Source organism: Emiliania huxleyi (assembly GCF_000372725.1).
Source record: "Emiliania huxleyi CCMP1516 unplaced genomic scaffold EMIHUscaffold_251, whole genome shotgun sequence".
NCBI classification, from domain to species: domain Eukaryota; phylum Haptophyta; order Isochrysidales; family Noelaerhabdaceae; genus Emiliania; species Emiliania huxleyi.
In genome coordinates this window covers 48,620-69,055 of record NW_005200161.1, presented here as the reverse complement: position 1 = coordinate 69,055, position 20,436 = coordinate 48,620, and the positions used below count along the sequence as shown (strand labels likewise).

Here is a 20,436-nt window from a genome sequence, read left to right as displayed (position 1 = left end):
GACCTCCCCCAGCTGCTTCTCCTCAAATCAACCTGTGAGCTTGCGAGGCGGCGGGGGTGGGAGTGCTCTCGGGCGGCGTGTGCGAGCGCGCGCGGCGCGAGATCTTTGTCGCGAGGGCACGGTGGGTCGGGTGAGTATCTCGCGTGCTCGCACTATTTCACATTATATCAGGCACTGCCTTTGATGCCTTTGCAAGAACCGCCAGCGGCGGTGGTCGAACCGGTTCGCGGTTCGAGCCGGGACCTTTTGGCTCCCGGTTCGGAACTCGCTTGGAGGGTTGCTTCGCTCTCGCGGAGCGAGCGCGGGCGCGTGGGTGCGTGTGCGCGTGCGCTGCTGCAAGGCGAGGCGAGGCGAGGCGCGGGGCGGCGCGGCGCGGCGAGGCGGGCGGCGGCGGCGCGCGGTCGTTCCTTTTGCCCGGGTGAGGCGTGGCTTGCGCGCCGCGCGGTGATGACGCAGCACGCTGAAAAGGCCTTGGTGAGCCACCGCGGTGGCAGCGAGCCAAAGCAAGCCACCTGCCGCATGACGGGTTGAGCGACGGAGCCATAACACCATAACAATAACTGTGATCAGACTCTGTGTCCGGGGTCAATTGTAGGCAATTTTTGCCTACCCCTAGCTCGCCGGAGCAAAGATAGTGTAGTCAGCAACCGCACATCCAGGGCCGCCGGACTTCTCTCTTTTTTCTACTGAAACACCTGAAACACCGTTCACATCCGACCCCAGGTTCCACACGAGCACGACACCCACACCGCGCGCGCACTTCACATCTGCAGCCCCGCGACCTATCTCTCAGTCCACCCCTCCTCCGCAACAGTGACGACCGTGGTGGCTCGACCGCCCTTGGGCGGTATCGCAATGTGCTGCTGCTGCCGGCTGGACGCGCTGCGGCTCACGGGAGGCGCGCCGGCGGTGGCGCCATCGCCTCCCGCCTTGAGCTTGAGCAGCGGCGGCATGCGGGGGTAAGGCAGCAAGACCCGGTCGGGCCCAATCAGCCGCGGCTGGCGGACGCGCATCTTGAGGAACGCCTTGTCGCCGCGCGAGGCAAAGTCCTTGGCGTCCGCAGCAAGGCCCTCGGCGGTCTTGGAGACGAGCGAGGCCACGCCGGAGAGGGGCTTTGCCGCCGCGCCGAGCAGGCCGCGGCCGAGGCCCTTGACGAACCCCTTGGCGCCGTCGTCGAGCGCGCCCTGCAGCGGCTTGGAGAGGACGCCCGTCGCCCCCTCCACCACGCCGCCCATGACCGCCTCGAGGCCCATGACGAGGCCGACGCCCGTGTTCTCCGCGCTCTCCTGCTGCTGCTCGCGCCGGCGCAGCGCAAACGCCTCGTCAAAGGCGAGCTCTCCCGCCGCGTCGCCAACCAGCTTGGTCAGTCCCGACGCCGCGCCAAAGACGGTCGCGCCGGCGCCGCCGATGACCCCGCCCGCGAGGCCCTTCGTGCCCTTGGCCAGGCCGACGGCGAACCCGCCCGCGCCCTTGGTGACGAGCCCCGAGGAGGGCTCGTAGAAGAAGGTGCGGACGCCGCCGCCGATGTCGCTCCAGAGCGCCGCGGGATTGCCGAGCAGGTCGAGCGAGCCGATCAGCTTGTAGATGCCCTTGACGACCTGCTGCTGGTAGTGCGCGTTCATGCGGTTGGCCAGCGTCGACGACGAGGCGAAGCGCGCGTCGTCGAGGTGCAGCGAGTCGAGCTGCAGCGTCGCCGAGCGGAGGGAGAGGAGCTGCTGCGCCAAGCCGACGAGTTCGTGCGTGGGGTGGTACCGCTGGAGGGAGGGGTCGTCGCAGAGCGGCTCCATCTGCAGCGTCATCGCGGCGCTCACCGGGTGGATCGACAGCTCTCGCACAAAGATCTCGGCGGGCGGCTCGCTGTCGTCCCGCGCCGCCGCGTCCGCGGGGAAGAGCTCTGCGAGCGACGCCTCGGCGCCGGTGGCGCTGCCGTCAAGGCTGGCGGCGCCGGCGGCAGGGAGGTGGGCGGCGAGGCGGAAGAGGCGGGCGGCGAGGTTCTGCTCGAGCGCGATGGCGAGCGGCTGCACTCCGACGCTAAGGTAGTCGAGGAAGAGCATCCCTTCCCAGCCCATGCGCCGCCGCACCTTCGCCTGCAGCGTCGGTGGCGGCGCCGCGCCGTCGGCCCTCGCCTCGGTCGGCGGCGCGACCGGAACGAGGAGGACTGGGTGCTTGGATGCCTCGACGCAGCAGTCGACTTGCGCGTGCCCGATGCTCAAGTGGGCGCTCTGCTCCGCGTCGGTGGCGACGGCGCTGAGCTCGACGGCGCTGAGCGAGGAGTAGACGAGCTCCTGCGGCTCCTCGTCGACCAGCGCGACGCCGACGCCCGCCAACGAGAGCTGCAGCGAGTAGCGCACGCCGCCCCCGCCGGGCGTCTCGCCCCCTGCCAGCGAGCCTGCCGCCGCCGGTGCGTCCTCCTGCTGAGGCAATTGGGCGGTCCCGCCGCCGCCGCCGCCGAGGATGGCGAGCACTCCGGTAGGCCCTTCGCTGGACAGCCTCGTGGAGACGGTCGCTGGAGAGCCAGCAGAAGGGCTTCCGGCCGCGGCGGCGCGGAACGGAGCCGCAGCAGAGCGGCGCCAGGTGGTGCGCGCCTCGGTCGCCCCTTCATGCGCGGCGGCCATGGCTGCGATCAGGAGGCTGCGTGCGATGGCCCCGCTCGGTGGCGCCACCTCGGCGGGGAGCCAGCCGCGGCCGTCGGCGCGCTGCGGATCCGCGCCCGCGCGAAGGAGGGCATCCACGCAGCTCGCCGAGCCGGCTGCCGCGGCGCAGTGGAGTGGGCGTGAGCCGCGCTCGTTCTCACACGCAGCGTCTACGCTCGCGCCCGCTCCAAGCAGCTCGGCGACGAACGCCTCGTCGCCACGGGCGGCCGCCGCCGCGAGCGCGCGCCGCCCGTGCGAGTCCCTCGCGTCGGGATCGGCACGCGAGCTCAGAAGCGCGCGGAGGCGGCGGACACGGCCAGAAGCAGCAGCGTGGACGAGAGACGGACGCGGCGCCTTTTCGGACCCCCACAAGGCGGCGGCCTCCGTCAAGAGCCGGAGGGAGCGACGACCGTCAGGGGTGGAGCGACTCGCCAGCGCGGCGGCGGTAAGGCCGTCGGCGCGAGTGGCGGTGGGGTCGGCGCCGTGGCGGAGGAGCAACACAATGGCGGCGGCGCCCGAGGCGAGGGGAGAGTGGAGCGCGGCGTGCAGCGGCGTCCCGCGACCCGCGTCGGCAGAGCGCCGCTCCACGTCGGCGCCCGCCGCGAGCAGGAGCGGGAGCAGCTCGGTGCGGTTGTGCATGCACGCCGCATGCAGCGCCGGCAGCCCCCCGTCGCTCGAGTCAGCGCTCGCCCCGCCGGCGAGCAGCGACTCGACCTCGGAGCGGTCGCCCGCCCGCACCGCGGTAACCAAGGCGGGTGAGTTCTGCGGCCGACGGCCAGCACCGACGAGCGGTAGCGATGCGCTGCCACCGAGGACGGCACGGCGAGCGTCTCGCCCGTCGCGCTCGACGCGAGCGGCGTGTGCTCTCTGACGGACTAGGGCGCCGCGCGTCGCCGCGCATAGCCGCCGCGCCGCCGCAGGCTGGCGGTGCTCCGGCGGAATTCGAGCCAGGGCGGCGCGTGCAAGCGGCGCTGGGAGAGCGTGAAAGAGAGGGACGGGCCGCTCCTCGTCCCGCCACGCCGGCCCCGCGTGCGTCGTCCACTGCAGGAGCGACGAGTTCCAGTAGGCGTGCACCGCCACCGTGCCCCCGGCCGGCTGCGCAAAGGCGTAGAACTGCAGCCCGCGTTGGGACTCGCCCTCCCACGCCGGCGGCGGGTGGAGCGTCAGCCGGCGGTGTCGCTCTGACCACCAGTCGTAGACGGGAACAAGCTCCTCGGCATCGACTGCCACGTGGACGCCATCGAGCGTAAAGTGGAGCGTGCTGCCCTTTTCTGCCTCGGCGGCTATCGTGAAGGCGACGAACTGCAGCCCCTTGCGCTCCTCGCGCCCGCCGCCGGAGATCGCCCACGGGTCGCCGGCGTGGAAGGTGAGCTGGCGCAGCTCGGCGTTCCAAAAGTCGGACACCTCGACCAGACCTTCGGCGAAACCGTCGCCGAGGGGGCGCCGCTGCTGCCGCGAAGGCAGCGTCCTACACGATCAAGCAAACACGAGGTGTGAGAGCGAAGGCGCACCCGCGCCGTCCGGCGACCGAGCACCCACCGCCGCAGCGCCGCCGCCTCCTCGCCAGCGCAAGCAGCGGCCGCGAGCACGGCGAGCCTTGCCATCACCTCCTCGCCGTCGCCGATCCCATGCAGCCGCACCTCCTCCCCGTGCCAATGGCCGAGCCCGTCGCCAGAGGTGCTGAGGACGAGATCGCGCGTCCCGTCCGCCCTGGCGGCCCCACCGCCTGCCTCGCCATCTCCCAGCTTGCACTGCACCGCGCTGGCACGCGTGGCGCGCATCGCTGCGGCCTCTGGCACCGTCGGGTCGAACGGGAGAAAGGAGACGGAGGCGGAGGTGAGCAGCAGCCACCCGGGATGGCCCTCGCCGTCCGACAGCAGGCGCTCGCACGGCGCACCCAGCAGCAGCGGCTCGTCGGCGGGCCCACCGCCTAGGCGCTCGGCGGCCGGCACTCCGAGGTGGCGCTCCTCGGACGAGGCGCCGCCCCCTCCCATGTCCCTGCGGCTGAGCGGCGCGTCGAGGGAGACGGCCGAGCCGGCAGAGGCGTCGAGGATGGTGACCCTGAGCACGCACGGCGCACCGGGCACGTCTGGCGCGTACCCGATCGACTCGCGCGCGCCGAGGAGGTCGTAGTGTCGGCAGCCGGCCTCGCGCACCGCCACGAGGAGCGGCGTGCGGTTGACCAGCCGGTAGGGCAGCCGCGGAGCAGAGCGGCGCGTCCCGCCGAGCGGGCGAAGGAGCAGCACCGCTCGAGGCCCGACGAGGCGGACCGAGCAGCGCAGGTAGGTGGCGGGAACGGCGGCCGTGACTCGGTCCTCGGTGCTCCTCCCTCGCCCGGGCCGCCGGAGCTTGATGAGGTGCTCCCCGTCCGAGCCCGGCGCGAACGGCTCCGACCACAGTGTCGAGCTGTCGGCGAGGCGAACCCTCACCTGCCGCGTCCCCCCGGGCGACTGCCACGAGATTGGCGCGTCGCAGCCCGGCGCGATGACGCCGCCGGCGGTGGCGACGCCTGCCTGCCGCCACTCGACGACCACACGCGTGCGGTTCCGCAACGTGAAGCGATTCCGGAGAGAGAGGGCGACGGCGTTGAGCGGTGGAGCGGCGGCCGCGGCTGGCGATCCCGCAAAAGCGGCGGCGGCGGCCACCGCGGCCGAGGCAGATGAGATGGAGAGGACCAGCTCCATCGCGGCGCCCCGCTCGTCGCTCACCTCCACGCACGCCTCGTTGCCCACCGCCTCGACCGAGAAGGAGGTCGACAGGCCCTGCGCCGCCGAACCCGACAGCGCGGTGCGCTGCAGCGTGCCCGGGCGTGTGGTGGTGACGTGCACGCTCTGCCTCGAGGAGGGCGTGGGGCCGGCCGCGCCCGCGCTGCGCGCCGTCGCAGGGCTCCAGAGCGCCAGCCGCGCGGAGCCGCCGCCGCTGCGCAGCGAGAAGGGGCGTCCGGAGCCGGGCGGCGCATCTGTGACGGGGCGCGAGCCGCCGGCGTCGTACAGCGCGAGGTGGTAGTCGGTGCGGTTGTGCAGCGTGCGCGGCGCCACGAAGGTGAGCGTGGTTGAGCCGCCCTCGTCCGAGGCGACGCCGAGCTGAAGCCGCACCGTGCGGGCCGAGCCGCCCGCCGCGGGCGAGTGCAGGCAGAGCTCGCGCCACTCTGCGTGTCCGGCGGCGGGCCTCCGCACCGCAGCGAGGCGACCGCGCAGCGTCGCGCGCTCGTACGAGGAGGCGCGGCCGTTGGGGCGCGGCGCCGACTCGTCGATCCAGCAAGCGAGCTCCAGGGGCTCGAGCGCGTGGAGCGAAAAGATCGCGCGCGGCTCGCCGGCGAGCAGCTGCATCTCCTCGCCGCCGCCGGCCGTGGATCCCCAGCGCTGCCGCTCGTCTGCGCGCGCCGAGTTTGCGCGACGGACCGTGACATGCAGCGGCGCCGGCAGCAGCGAGAGCAACGCCAGCGGTGGACGCAGCGAGATGGAGAGCGGTCGCCAGCGCGCGAGTCCCGAGGTGGCCTCGATGGTGGCGCGTTGCCGTGCGCGCCGCATCTGACCGAGCGCCTCCTCGCGGCGGCTGTGCGAGCCGAATCCGAGGGAGAGCGTCTGGCCGCGCGGCAGCACGACCTCCACACAGTGCGCCACGAGGACGCCGGACGAGCCGGCGTGCACCTGCACCTTCTCCAGCGGCGCCTGCACGCGCACGTGAGCGATCGAGGAGCCAAAGCAGAGGAAGGAGCGCGTGAGGTAGAGCCAGCCGGGCGCGGGCACGATCGCCGAGCCCGCGCGCCCTGTGCACGAGATCGCCTCGAGCAGGACCTCGCCGTGCGGCAGACCAAAGGCTGCCAGCTCCGCTCGCCGCCGCTCCGCCTCGGCAGCGGTGCCGAGCGCCGCGCCGCCCTCGGCCACGGCGGTCGCCACGTGCACGCAGCACAGCCACGGGACAGTCGGGGCGCTGCCGCCTGCTGCGCCCTCGCCACCCGCGGACGGCCTCGGCTGGCACACGGCAAGGGCGCTACCATCGTCGAGCAGCCGCAGCGTCGACCACTCGTACCCCGCGTCGTCGGGCCGGATGCGCAGCTTGTCGATGGCTGCCTTGGAGCCTCCGCGGGTGAAGGGGAGAGGGAGCGGCTGCTTGTCGGCGTCGGCGAGCTCCGTGACGTCGCCCGCGCCGCTGGCCTCTTCTCCCGTGCCGTCGCCCGCCTCGCGGCCCGCGCCTTCGTCCATCCCCAGCAGCACAGGCCGGCCCAGCACATTGCTCACCTCGACCGGGGAGCGCAGCGTGAGAACTCGCTGCCCTCTCGAGACACCAACCTCGCACACAATGCCGACCGTGCCGCCGCCGCCGCCATCACCGCCGCCGTCGGCGCCGCCACTGGGGGCGGCGGCGTCATGCAGCATACGCGCCGCCGCCTCGGAGGCTGAGAGAGCTCGCGCGACCGTGGAGCCCGCCGGCGCAGCAGCGCGGTTGGGATAGGCGTGCAGGATGGTGCCGTGCGGCGTCGTGCGCTCCTCGTGCCCCCACGGCGGCCCCGCGTGCACTGTCATCTGTTTGAGCGACGAGTTCCAGTAGGCGTGCACCGCCACCGTGCCCCCGGCCGGCTGCGCAAAGGCGTAGAACTGCAGCCCGCGGCGCGTCTCGCCCTCCCACGCCGGCGGCGGGTGGAGCGTCAGCCGGCGGTGTCGCTCTGACCACCAGTCGTAGACGGGAACTGCGCCCGGCGCCTCGGAAGCAAGCGCGACGAACTGCAGCCCCTTGCGCTCCTCGCGCCCGCCGCCGGAAATCGCCCACGGGTCGCCGGCGTGGAAGGTGAGCTGGCGCAGCTCGGCGTTCCAAAAGTCGAACACCTCGACCAGCTGGGGCGGCGGTGGCGGCGGCGGTGTGCTCGCTTCCGTCGGCGGCGGGAGGGGCCGCATGACGTGCGACGAGACGCCGAGGCGGCCCATGTCGACGATTACCTCGCGGAATCCCTGCAGCGCCACCCCGACCAGTCGCTCACCCGGCTCCTCCTCCTCCAGCGGCGCCGCCGCCTCGGCACCGCCGCCGCCCTCAGCGAGTGCGCCGAGCGCCCCGCGGCGCGCTCTCATCTCGACGAGGCGCGCCATCCACGTGTTGAGCTCGGCGGCGGACCCAAAGACGAGGACGAGCGTGCGCGTCATCGTCGCGAGCTCGAGCGAGTAGGGGCCGGGCGCGCCCGGGTAGCGCGACGGAGAGGTGGGGTCGTTCTCGCAGTCGGCGAGGTGCACGGCCCCGCGCAGATCCTTCAGCTCCTCGTCGCCGTAGTACCGCAGCTGCTCGTTAAGCAGCAGCGCGTATCGCCGCCGCCACACCTTCCGCTCCGTCCCGAGCTTGGTCACCCACCCCTCTGCGAGGACGGCACGCGAGAGCGCGGCGCGCAGTGCCGCGCGTACCTCCGTCGCCTCTGAAGTGCGCCAGCTCGAGACGAGCTCGTGCGGCATCGCGCCGCCCTCGTCCTCCGCCGCGGGGTCGGCGCCCGCGCTCAGCAACGCCTCAACGACGACGAGCGGGCCCGCGCGCGCGGCCAGGTGGAGGGCGGTGGCGCCGGGCCGCTCGCCGCCGCGTGCGCGCGCCTGCACGACGGCGCCCGCCGAGAGGAGCAGCCGCACGACGGGGAGGTGGCGGTTAGAGGCTGCGAGCATCAGCGCGGACAGCGAGCCGTCGGACGAGCTCGGGTCGGCGCGCGCGTCGAGGCAGCGCGAGACGATGTCTACATAGCCGCCCGCCGACGCCTGGGCGATCTCCGCCGTAGAGAAGGACGCGGTCGGCCCTGCGAGCCGGGAGCGAAGCGCCTTGCGCAGCTCCTTGCCGAGCGACCCCTCGGCCTGCAGCGGCGTCAGCAACGCAAGCGGCGTCTGCCCGTCGGCCCGCGCGGCAGCCGGATCGGCGCTCGACCGCAGCAGCAGCCGGACGCATGCCGCAGAGCCCGCCTGGCACGCGAGGTGCAGCGGCCGCTCCAGGCTCTCGTTCTCGGACACGATGTCGGCGTTCGCTCCCGCGTCCAGCACTGCGGCGAGGCACGGGTCCCAGCCGCCGCGCGCCGCCTCGTGTGCGGCGCTCCAGCCGCGCGCGTCGATTGAGTCCGGAAAGGCGTACCGGCGGAGCAGCTCGTGCACTTGCTTTTTGTCGCCACGGCCCGCCGCAGCCACGAGCGGGCGACAATGCGACGTCGACGCCTCGTGCGTCGCCTCATGCTGCTCGCGCGCGGCTTCGAGTGGAGCGCCCTCCCCGAGCGGCCCGGCGCTGGCGCCCGCCTCCGCCTCCGCCGCGAGCGAGAGGCTCAGGGAGGACTCCGGCTGCACCAGCCACGATCTGCCCGCCACGCCGCCTGCCACGCCGCTAGCAGTCGCTCGCAAGGAGGGCTCGCGCTCGATCGAGGCGCGCACGACGCGTGCGTCGCGGATGCTCCGGACCGCAAGTGGCAGCGGCGTACAGTTGCGCACTGCCTCCGGGAGAAACGTGAGGAGTCGCGGCGAGCCGCCAGAGACGGCATCGGCGGCGTCGGCGGCGTCGGCAGACGCATTCACGGCGGCGGCGGGGTCATCCAGAGCCGTGGATACCGAGTCGAGAAGCTCCTGCGCGCCGACGAGCGAGTGAAGCAGAGCGTGCGTCACGTTGAGCTTGAGAGGCTCAAAAGCGCTGACGAAGACCTCGATCGACTGGCCCTTGCTTGGACTGCTCGCCCCCGCCGCCACCGCAACGGCGGCGGCACCGACGGTGCAGCGAAGGCGCGGCGAGAAGGCTTCGAGCAGCGGCTCCCAAGCGCCGTTGGTGGGGTTGAAGTGGCGGGCGGTGAGCGTCAGCGAGAGGTCGGCGTTCGCCTGATCGGCGGCCCGACCCCCGCGCTTGGCGACGATGACGGAGCGCACGGTCGAGATGTTGATCTGAGCCAGCGGCAGACAAGCGTCGCTTCCCGCGTCGTCGAGGAGCGTCACGGAGACACCCTCGAGTGTGTCGACGCGGAGGGTGACCTCTGCCGCAGCCGCTGGCGCCGGGCCTGCCGCTGCCGGCGCCGGAGCCTCCTGCTCCGCCTCCTCCACGGCCGCGGCGCTCGCACGGCCCGAGTCAAGCGCCTTCACGTCGCCGCCGCCGAGCGCCTCCGGCGCAGCCGCGGCGTACGCGGCGAGGAAGAGCAGCTCCGAATGAGCGACCTGCAGCGACACCGGCGCTGCGCGCAAGCTCACTTGCAGCCGCGCGACGCCGTCGCTATCGTCGCCCGCCGTGAGCGCGCGCTGGAGCTCCGCCGTCGCCTATTCACACAGACGCAAGTGTGAAGAGACGCTGTTCACAGGCGCACGCCGTCTGGAGCTCCGCCGTCGCCCCGAGCTGCGGCAGCATCCAGTGGACCGAGCTGCGGCCCGACTCGCTCTCTTGCCGCGGCATCCAGAGCGCGTCCAGCAAGTGGCGGCTGTCGGCTGAGGCAAACACCGCGGTGCGCGAGAGCTCGACACGCATCATCTCGTGCGCGCTCTCCTTTGGCGGCGCGGGTGCGTCGGAGGGACCCGCCGCATCGCCCGGCGCCGGCTTTGGCGGCACGAGGGCGTTGGACAAGACGAGGTCGCCAAAGCGCAACACCACGGCACCGCGGCGCGCCGCCACTCGTGCCACCCGAGCGGCGGCCGCAGCCGGCAGCGCGAGCGCGCGCGGAGGGGGAGGCGCAGGCAAGACGAGCAGCGGGCCGCGGAGGTGGAGGGAGAAGCGAATGGGCAAGTGGGCCGACGTGGCAGCGGCGACCGCCACCTCGGCAACGGCTTGGGAAGCGGCGACCATGGCCTCTTCGGCGGCGGCAGCCGCCGCCACCGCCACCGTTTGCGACAGGTGGACGTCGAGCCACTTTTGGAGGCGGGCGACGTATGGCAACGGGGCGAGCAGCCTCACGGGACGCAGGTGCAGGATTGCCTGTAGAAGAAGCGAAGGAGGGGGGGGGGGGGCGTAAGAAGGAGCGTCTGAGCGCGGGGTCGGAGGCAGCCCGCACCTCGTGCTCGTGCCTCGGGCCCTTCCGCTCCGCCGCCTCGTCCACCACCGTCGAGAGCGAGCGCGCCGCGAGCCAGAGCAAGCTCCGCTTGTCTGCGGCCTCACCGTCTTCGCCCAACGTGCCATCGCCGCCCTCGCTGCCGCTGCCGTCGTCGCTGAGCGAGTCCGAGGGACCTGCGCTCGGGAGCATCGCCACCACCGCGACCACAGGCCGCGGCACGGCGGCGCTGCTGCGACGAGCCGAAGAAGCTCCGGCTTCGGCAAAAGCCGCGACGGCCGCCTCGGCCGCTGGCGAGTGAGGCTGCACCGCCGGCGTGATATCCCCAACCTCGTCGCCCTCCGCCTCCTCTCCGCCTTCCTCACCCCAGACTGCGTCCGCCGGCCCGAGCACCTCGAGGCCACGCACAGCCGCGCGCAGCTCGTAACCCGACTGACGGAGCTCGATACTCGCGTCTTGCTCCGCCAGCACGAGCTCGCAGAGCGGGGTGCCAACCCACCCCGCCCCCTCGTCGCTGCCACCGGCGGAGGCGGGGGAGCTCGTGGACAGCCGCGGCGACGGCGGGGGCGTCTGCAGCTCGCAGGCCTCGTGCAGCTGCAGCGACAGGCGCTTGCAGGCGAGCCTCGCGGCGAGTGCCGCCTTGTCCGCCGCAGCAGCGAGCCACACGTTGCCCGTGTCCTTGTCCGCCTCTCGCTCCCATGACGGCAAAGGGGCCTCGAGGAGCGCAGCAAAGAGGGCGGCGGGCGGCGGCGGCAGCGGCTCTGCTGGTGGCGGCCGAAGGAGCGCCGAGGCAGCCAGAGCGGCGGTGAGGCGGGGCGCAAGCCGGCCAGAAGTGCCGATGGCAGCCGCCAGAAGCTGAGGCCCCACATGCAGCGCGAGTGGCGCCAACCGGCCGTCGAGGGAAAGCAGCGCCGAGACGGTCGGCCAGAGCGGTGACGCTGGCAGCACCCCGCGCGCAGACAGCTCGACCGCGGCACCTCCCGAGCCGAGCGGTGCGACGTCGTCCCCCGACTGGCTGCCCGTGGTGAAGACGGGCGCCGAGGTGCCGTTGGCGGCGGACAGGACGGCTGCGATGGATGCGAGGGAGACCGAAGCCGCCATGTCGTGAGGCCTCGCCGAGAGCGTCGCCTCGAGCCCTTCGGCCGTGAAGGAGAGGGCGTCGGTGCGCCCGCTGCTTGCACGCGTCGCCAAAAGCAAGCTCACGCGCAGCCGCGGCACCGAGGCGGTGAAGCGGAGCAGCTGCTGCCGCGCCTCGTGCTCGGAGGTTGGAGACGAAGGCGGCGCCACCGGCGCGGCGACCCACAGCTGCGCTGCGGCGATGGAAGACATCCAGCGCGCGGCAAGCGAGGGGCTCGGAGCGGCGAGGTGCAAGGCCCAGCGCAAGCGCACGCCCGAGGCCGCGCCGAGCAGCGAGCCGAGCTCGTGAGTGGAGACCAGCTCGAAGGCGGCTGGGCCCGCCTGCACCAGCCTGTGGCGCGACAAGTCGACGCGAGCGAGGCGTGCGTCTGCAGCCTCGCTGCCGCGGGAGTAGAGCAGCTCAAACTGGTTCACCTCAACGTAACAGACGCCGAGGCGCGAGTTGTACTGCTCGTCGGTGCCGCCTTCGACCGCGCGCCGCTCAGTCAGCGCGAGATGGCCGCGGCGCGTCGGCGGCGGCGGCGGCGGCGAGAGTGGCTCCAGCAGGCCGAGGCCGATCGAGAGGAGAGGAGGCAGCGCCGCCTCGGGCGCGCACAGCTCGAGCGGCGAGACACGCAGCGAGCCGTCGAGCAGCGGGGCGCCGAGCGCCGCGGGCGTCAGCAGCGCGGCGAGGCGAAACTGCGCGTGGATAGGCGCCAGCAGCGGCGGCGAGGAGCGCTGCGGAGAAGCCGGCGAGTCGGGAGCAGAGGAGTCGGGCGACGGAGCGGCGCTCGAGTCCCGCCCGGCCGTCTTTGGCGCGACGCGCTGCTGCAGCCGCCCCCACCGGTCCGCGAGCGGCAAGACGCCGCCCCCCCCCTCCGTGCGGAGCAGCACCGCCGGCTCCGCCTGCCCCATCAGAGCGGCACGCACCCCGGCGAGCTGGACGCAGAGAGAGAGGCTCGAAGTCGCCGCCCTCTCGTCCGTAGGGCTGGCCACGGCCTCGCCCGGCCGTGCTGCCGCTGGCGCCTCCGCCTCCGCCTCCTCGCCCCCCATCCCGAGCTCGGCCAAGCTCATCAGCGCCTCGGCGTCGGTCGACACCAAAAGCGCCCCCAGCTGTATGTGGACAGACCGGAGCGCCAGCGGAGGCCGCCACCCACCCTCGAGCCGCCGCTGCGCCAGCGCCGCCGCAGACGCGAGCATCGACTCCACCGAGCTTCTGTCGTCGTCGGTGAGCTCGGGCCGAGCCAGCGCGAGGGTGAGCTCGCCGAGCGCGGCCATGCACCACTCGCCGGCGGCGGCAGCACCTATGGACGTGTCTCGGACACGTCCTGGACATGTCCTGGACATGCACCACTCGCCGGCGGCGGCAGCACCTCCGCCGCCCTCTTTCTCCGCGAGGCGAATGGCCATACTCGCGGCAGCGATGACCGCGTCGGGGCGGTCGCTCGCCGCCACCGCTCCGAGGAAGCACTCGCGGGCCTCCTCGAGCTGGCCTCGCTTGGAGGCGGCCTGCCCCGCCGTCATCTGCCGCTCCGCCTCGGCGATGCTGTCGCCGCGCAGCCCCGGCAGCGAGCTGAGCGCTGCCTCTTCCGCCGTAGGAGCTGCCGCCGCCGCGCCCGCGAGCGGGGTCGAGGGGCGTGTCGCGGGGGCGGGCTCCAGCAAGAAGAGCGTCGGCGCGCACAGGGTGATCCGCGCGTCGAGCGGCCGGTCGCCCCACACGGAAGCGACTTGCTGCTGCAGGAAGAGCGCCGCCGTGGCGACGGCCGATCGGCCCGCCGTCTTGCTTGCGGCACTGAGCGCGGCGGCGGCGGCCCATTCCGAGGGAGGGAGGGTCACGAAACGCAGAAGCGCCGCGAGCATGGTCGGCGAGACGAGCACAACAAGCCTGCCGACGTTGCAGCGGAGCCGCGCCGCCTCTCCACCCTCGCACTCCGTGTCGACCGACACGTTGACCCACGCGCCGGCGCCGCCATCGTCGTCCTCGACAGGACCCTTGGACCAGCGCGCGAGGGCGGCCGTCGCCTTGACCCAGAACGGCGCCGCGGCGCCCTCGACGGCGCCTCCCGCGGCCCCTTCCCCCTCGCCGGCCCCCGCACCTGGCTCGGAGCGCGCGATCGTGCGCAGCGACGGCCACGGCGTCGCGAGGTCGAACGCGCGGAGCGAGCCGAGCCAGAGCCGGAGCGAGATTCCGCCATGGGCTCCGGCGGATGGCCGCATGCCGCAGGTGAAGCCCAAGGGCTGCATCTGCAGGAGGAGGATCGGCGGCGGCGGCCGGGGCGGCGGCGGCGGCTTGGGCGAAGGCTCTGCTTGAGGAGTTGAGGGCGGGTCGTCGTGCAGCGTGATCCACAGGCCGCGCAGCGAGGCGCGCACGCGCACCTTTGCGTACCACGGCGGGAGAGACGCGTCGTCTGCGGCGGCGCTCTCGCCCGCCACCGCGTCGAGGTCCTCCTGAAGGCGCTGCAGCTCCGCCTCGCCCAAGGAGACGATGCGAGGGCCGTCGCCGTCGCCGTCCTCGTCGTGCACGCCGCCTTTGACCGCGCCCTTGCTGCCCCCCAGCCCAAACCACCCCTTCTTCTCCTTCTTGGCGCTGCTCGCGGGGGACGGCGTCGGCGGGGCGGCCGCGAGCGCCGCGCGCGCGATGGCGCGATAGCGCACGAGGTCCTCGACGGACTCGATCTCGTCCTCGAGTGGCAGCAGCGCCGCCATCGCCTCCGCTCGCGCGCCGCCGCGCAGGCGCAGCGCGCGGCCGTACTCGTCGACGTAGCGCAGCCGCGCGGTCCGCCGAGCGAGCAGCGCGCGCCAGCGGAGCCGCATGCCCGGCCTCGCGCGCAGCGTCGCGTCGACGGCGCGGCCGGCGTACTGCCACCACAGCCGCGGCGTGTGCGCCACCTGGTTGGTTGGGCGGCGGCACGGGCGGAGGAAGTGGCGCTGCTCCGAGATGGCGAGTCGCTCCGTGAAGGCGATCAGCGCGGCGTACTGCGAGCGCGAGAGGTGCAGCGACAGCAGCGTCGGCGCGTCGGCGGCGACCTGGAGCTGCGGCTTGGCGCGCCTATGGACATGACTCGGACATGTCTCGGACATGTCACGGCAGTTCCATCGACCTGCAGCTGCGGCTTTGGCGCGCCGGTCGCCGCGCGCCGCGGCCGAGGGCGCGAGCCTGTCGAAGCGGGCCCGCAGCCGCAGGTCGAAGGGCGCGAGCAGAAACCCCGGCGCCTCGTCCAGCTCCGCGACCTCGCCCGCAGGCGGCGCCGCGAGCCGGGCGAACATGCGGCCGTCGTAGAGCGCCGCCTCGTCAGCCTCGTCCGCGCGGTCGTCCCCGTCGCTTCCGCCGTCGCGCGCCTTGGCGGAGTCGGGGTCCGCGGGCGCGGGCGCGAGGGAGCGGCGCGACTCGTCGCTCGGCAGCGCCGGCCTCGCCGCCGGCGAGACGTAGAGCGAGAGGCCCTCGCACGAGCCCAGCTTGAAGACGGGCGCAGAGCCGCCGCCGTCGGGCTTGCAACCCTCGGCGGCCGCCACCTCCTTGTCGGCCTCGAAGCGGAGCGAGCGCAGCGTGAGGCCGAGCGCAACCAGGCCGCGGTGTGGGTCCTTCGTCTCGAGCCGCAGGTGCACGTCCGAGATGCGCACGACGACGCGCCTGAGCAGGCCCTCGACGAGAGATCGGCCCATGCTCTCGCCCATCCGGCCAAAGACGCCGCGCTTCGCGTTGACCTCCTCGAGCACCGCCAGCCGCGAGGCGCGCGCCTGCCGCTTCGCCGCCGTCTCCAGCGCCTCTTCGTACGGCTCGTCGCCGTCGCGAGGCGCGCAGAGCAGCAGCACCCGCTCGACGTGCACGATGATGGGCTTGGAGCGGAGCGCGCGCCACGGCACCTCCACGCGGACCTCGCCGACCGTCCCGCGGAGCACGCACACCGGCAGCGCCGCCAGCGCCTCCGTCCTCAGCCGCACGGACCGCAGCCGCACGTCGCCCGACCAGACGGAGAGATTGAGGTTGTCCGCGTCGACGCCCTCGAGGTAGGCGCCGAGCGTCTTTTGGAGCACCTCGGCGACCGCCTCCTCGAGGACCATCGCGGCTCAGCCGGGCAAGGCTGGGTGAGGCGTGCCTTCAGGGCCAGGAGCTACGCAGTTGAATGCTGATTGCACTGCTGTCGGGCTGGACGCGACGGCCGAGAAGTCGGCTGTCCGGGAGAGAATTCACGTGTTGAAATTTCTTTTCTCGTTCGCCCTTTGGTTTGGGCTCAAGACAACAAGAAGACACCATTCGCCACTTCTTACTGATATCCAACCTTTTTTTAGAGAGTCCTCAACATAAAAAATCGAGAGTGCCGCCGAGTCCAGCTCGTACGGCGCCCAGCTGGGCGTCGGCGCCGCCGGACTCGCCAGAGTCGCGCAGACCACGACCGACACTTGCCTCTCCTCGCTTTCAGTCTCGCTGTCTGTGACGCGTGGTCCATCCACGGCAACGGAGCCGAATCTGGCCGACCAACGATGCCGCCCCGCTCGCGGGCCGTCCTCGCCTACGAGGAGGCTGCGCCCGCGCCTGGCGGCTCCCGCGCCGCGCCGGCTCCTCGGCTGGCCTTCGACGCGGTGGCGCGGCTGCCCGAGCCGCACGACAACTGCGCCATCGCGAGGCAGGACCTGCCGCGAGGCACGGCGCTGACGCAGCTTCCGAGCGGCGGCTCGGAGCTCACGCTCTCGGTCGCGGTGCTGGAGGGCCACCGCTTTGCGCTCGTCCCGATCGCGGCCGGAGCGCTGCTCCTCTCGTGGGGCGAGCCGTTTGGCAAGGCGCTCGCGCCCATTGCGCCGGGCGAGTGGGTGCGGAACGCCAAGGCCCTCCACGAGTTGCGCCGGCGCGCGGTGGACTCGGCGCACGGCGCGCACGCCAACTTTGTCGACTTTACCAAGCAGCCGACGCTGACGCGCGACGGGTTCGCGCCGGGCGTGCGGCGCCCGCTCCGCCCGCAGCTCGCGCCCGGCTTTGACGGCTTCGTGAGGTCGGCGGGGCGAGGCGTGGGCACGCGCAACTACCTGGTGCTGCTGTGCGCCACCTCGCGCGCCAACGCCGCCGCGCGCGCGCTCGAGCGCCGGCTCAAGTCGGAGCCGAGGACGGACGGCTTCGACGGCGTCGTGGCGCTGCCACACACCGAGGACGGCGCCGTCGGGCCGGGCCGAGAGGCAAACAACCGAGGTCTGCTCCTCCGCACGCTGCTCGGGTGGATGCTCCACCCAAACGCCGGCGCGTGCGTCGTGCTGCAGACGGCGGCCGACGAGGCGGTGGCAGGGGGCATCAGCTACGACACGCTGCGAGCGCACGCCCTCAAGGCAGGCCGGGGGGCGCAGCTCGAGGCGCTGCCGCACGCGGTCCACACGCTCCCGCTCCGCGACTTCGAGGGCGAGCTGCAGGCGGCCGAGGCGGCGGCGAGGGCGCTGCTGCCCGAGGTGGCCACCTGCGCGCGCGTCCGCTGCCCGCCGTCGGCGCTGCAGGTTGCGCAGCAGTGCGGCGGCTCGGATGCCTTCAGCGGGACCGACGCGAACCCGCTCGTGGGCGAGGCGTGCAGGCGGCTCATCGAGGCGGGCGGCACGGCGCTGCTCGCCGAGACGGACGAGCTGATCGGCGCGGAGCAGTACATTCTGCAGAACGTCAAGGACTTCGCCACCGCCGACAAGTTCCTAACCTTTGTGTCGCGCTTCCAGCGGCACGCGGCGGCGCACGACTGCTCGGCGGAGGGCAACCCGTCGGGCGGCAACCTGTACCGCGGGCTGTACAACATCGCGCTCAAGAGCCTCGGCGCCGCGACGAAGCGAGAGCCCGGCCGGCGCCCCCTCCCTTGCCCGACCCTTCTCGGAGCTTGCCCGCAGGCGCAGCGATGAAGCGACACCCCGCGGTGCGGCTCGAGCACGTCCTCGAGTACGCGGAGCCGCTGCCGCCGCCGCAGCCAGTGCCCGACGCGGAGGTTGAGGGCGGCGAGGTCGAGGGCGGCGGCGGCGGCGGCCACGCGCGGGGCGCGGGCTACTGCTTCATGGACTCGCCGGGCAACGACTTGGAGTCGATCGCGGGGCAGGTTGCGTCGGGCTGCAACCTCATCTACTTTACGACGGGCAACGGCTCGATCACAAACTTCCCCTTCGTGCCCACGATCAAGGTCGTGTCGACGTCGCAGCGGTACGAGCTCATGGCGAACGACATGGACGTCGACGCCGGCGCGCAAGGGACGCGCGCGCAGCTCGGCGAGCGGCTGCTGCAGCTGACCCTCGAGGTGGCGATATCTCCCCATATCTCCCCATATCTCCCCATATCTCCCCATATCTCGCAACTGGCTGACCCTCGAGGTGGCGAGCGGCGCGCGCACCAAGGGCGAGAGCAGCGGCCATCACCAAGTCCAGGTGGCAGTACCTGTCGGGCTTGGACTACCCCCGACGCAGCCATTGTGAGACGTGCTCATCCGGCCTCCACAGGTCTGGCGGGACTGGGCGCACCACCCCCTCGCCGAGGGCGACGAGCGCATCGGCCGCGATGGCGCGACCGAGCTCGCAAAGAGGGCGGAGGCGACGCGCCAGGCGGCGGCCGACGGGGCGGCCAGCAGCGAGCGCGAGGCCACGGCCGACGACGCGGCACCGGCGGCGGCGGCGGCGGCGGCTGCGGCGGCGAGGCGCGGCCTCCGACTCGCGGAGGCGCCCGCCTCGGTGCAGGCCCTCGCTCCAACCTACCTGGCGCTGCCCGCGGCGGCGGGGGGCCAAGCGGCGGCGGGGGGCCAGGCCACGACCGAGCACGTGGCGCTCGTCCTGCCCACGTCGCTCTGCTCTTCGGAGGTTGCGCGCAGCCTCGCCGCCGACCTCTCCGCCAGGTCCACGCTGCGCGTGGTCTCGCTGCCGCACACGGAGGGCTGCGGCGTGAGCGACGAGCGGCCCGCGGCGCGCACGCTCCTCGGCCACCTGGCGAGCCCGCTGGTGAGGCACGCGCTGCTGCTCGAGCACGGCTGCGAGAAGACGCACAACGACTACTTTGCGGAGCAGCTCGGCGCGCTGCACCTCGGCGGCTCGGAGCAGTACGGCTGGGCCAGCCTGCAGAAGGACGGCGGCGTCGGCGCGGTCAAGACCAAGGTGCAGGCGTGGTTTGAGCGGCAGGTGGCGGGCGCGCCGCCGCCGCCGCCGCGCGCCGCCGCGCCGCTCTCGCAGCTGCGCCTCGGGCTGCTTGCGGGCCACCCGGGCGACGCCGACGGCGCTCCGCTGCCCGAGGCGCTCTCCGTCTGCTTTGGGCAGCTCGTGCACTTGCTCGCGCGGGGCGGCGGGCAGGCGGTGCTGCCGGAGGGCAGCCCGCTGCTCCGCGACGCAACGTTTCTCGAGACGACCCTCGCGTGGGGCGAGAGGCCGCGGGCGACGACGCGGTACGGCGAGCGGTGCGTCGGGCCCGGGCTGCACGTGATGGAGGCGCACGACGCGAGTGGCAAGCGGCCGATGAGTTGGGTCGAGACGACGGTGGGCCTCTGCGGCGCCGGACTGCACGCGGTCGTGGCGTGGCGGCCCGCCGTGTGCGGCGCCGTCACGGGCCACCCGATGGTGCCGGTGCTCTCGGTGCAGCTCGACGACGCCGGCGTGGCGGCCGACGTGCTGCTGCCGGCGGCGCGGCCGCACGAGTGGCTGCAGGTGCTGCTTGGCCAGCTGGCGGCCGTCGCCGGCGGCGAGCTCACCCCGATCGCGCTGCGCTCCGGCAACGTCGACTTTCAGATCCCGCGCGGTGGCGCGGTGTCGCTGTGAAGATAAGTGTAATTTGTTTTGCTCTGCTGGTGTGCTAGAGTGTGCGCCAGTCCACACGCCCTTTCTCGTGCCCCACGGCCTCACGGCCACGGTGCACGGAGCAGGCGAGGTTGGCTGAGCCCTGGCTGTCAGGCTGTCAGGTGCTTGTGTCAGGTGATCTCTGATCTGTCACAGCAGTCAGGCACTGTGTCAGGCACTGTTAGGTGCCTCTGCCAGACCAGCTGTCAGGTGCTGTCGGAAATTTTGGTGAGGCGTCTCTGTCTCACAGGTGTTTCGTCCCTGTCTCACTTGCATGATTTTTCCGTCTCTCTGCGTCTCTCCAAGCGTCTCTCTGCTGTCACAGTTCTCTCCAAGCGTCTATCTGCTGTCACAGTGCTGAGTTTAGTGTCGCAGGTGCGTCTCAGATGCGTCTCACATTCGTCTCTTTCGGCCGCGTATCACTCAGTCTCACGGCTGGGCTGAGACGTCACAGTCCTGAGCGAAGTGAGTCGTCTCACTTCCTTCTGAGACAGTGCTGAGCCACAATGAGACGCGGCGCAGGGCGGGGGGGTTTTGAGACGCCACAAGCCGCTGCTTGATTGAGTCGTACTCAGGTCCGTTAGAGACCATGCTGAGCCCCTGACGCCCTGAGACGCAATTTGGCGATTGAGGAGACTCAACTCAGGCTGTGTCTGTGAGGTGCGGCCTGGTGGGTCTCGGTGAGTGTAGACGAACCCTAAGCATAATCGCGCTCTATGGCTCAAACGGCGCGTAGCCACCTGTTGCTCTTATCGTGCTCTCAGACGCAAAAGGCGCGTAGCCGGTTGCTCTCGCGGGCAGGGCGGTTCGGGTTAGTGCCCAGCACTACGCTCTCGCCCTCTGTTCGTCACGGCTACGCCCTCGGCTCGATGAGTACTTTGCACCGACCGCTCTGAGGTGAGGCGTGTCGGACGATCCCAACATAATCGCGCTCATATCGCGCTCTCTGGC

At 72.6% G+C, this 20,436-nt stretch overlaps 2 protein-coding genes across 2 annotated transcripts; one reads left to right on the top strand and one right to left on the bottom strand.

The window, feature by feature from the left end:
• Positions 1–782: 782 nt before the first annotated feature.
• EMIHUDRAFT_457507 (hypothetical protein) lies at positions 783–15,780 on the bottom strand (the record flags this gene model as incomplete). The annotated part of the gene is made up of 17 exons (XM_005777963.1): positions 783–2,818; positions 3,062–4,101; positions 4,173–5,146; positions 5,309–5,395; positions 5,600–6,874; positions 7,052–8,122; positions 8,213–9,076; positions 9,191–9,574; positions 9,815–9,880; positions 9,978–10,529; positions 10,606–11,316; positions 11,470–12,203; positions 12,354–13,022; positions 13,092–13,956; positions 14,095–14,259; positions 14,374–14,767; positions 14,924–15,780. The coding sequence occupies 17 exons, from the start codon at positions 15,778–15,780 to the stop codon at positions 783–785; spliced, it is 12,744 nt and encodes a 4,247-aa protein (XP_005778020.1).
• A 337-nt stretch (positions 15,781–16,117) lies between these two features.
• On the top strand, positions 16,118–19,467 carry EMIHUDRAFT_469127 (hypothetical protein; the record flags this gene model as incomplete). The annotated part of the gene is made up of 4 exons (XM_005777962.1): positions 16,118–17,474; positions 17,561–17,969; positions 18,043–18,096; positions 18,169–19,467. The coding sequence occupies exons 1-4, from the start codon at positions 16,201–16,203 to the stop codon at positions 19,465–19,467; spliced, it is 3,036 nt and encodes a 1,011-aa protein (XP_005778019.1). The 5' UTR covers positions 16,118–16,200.
• Between the last annotated feature and the right edge of the window lie 969 nt (positions 19,468–20,436).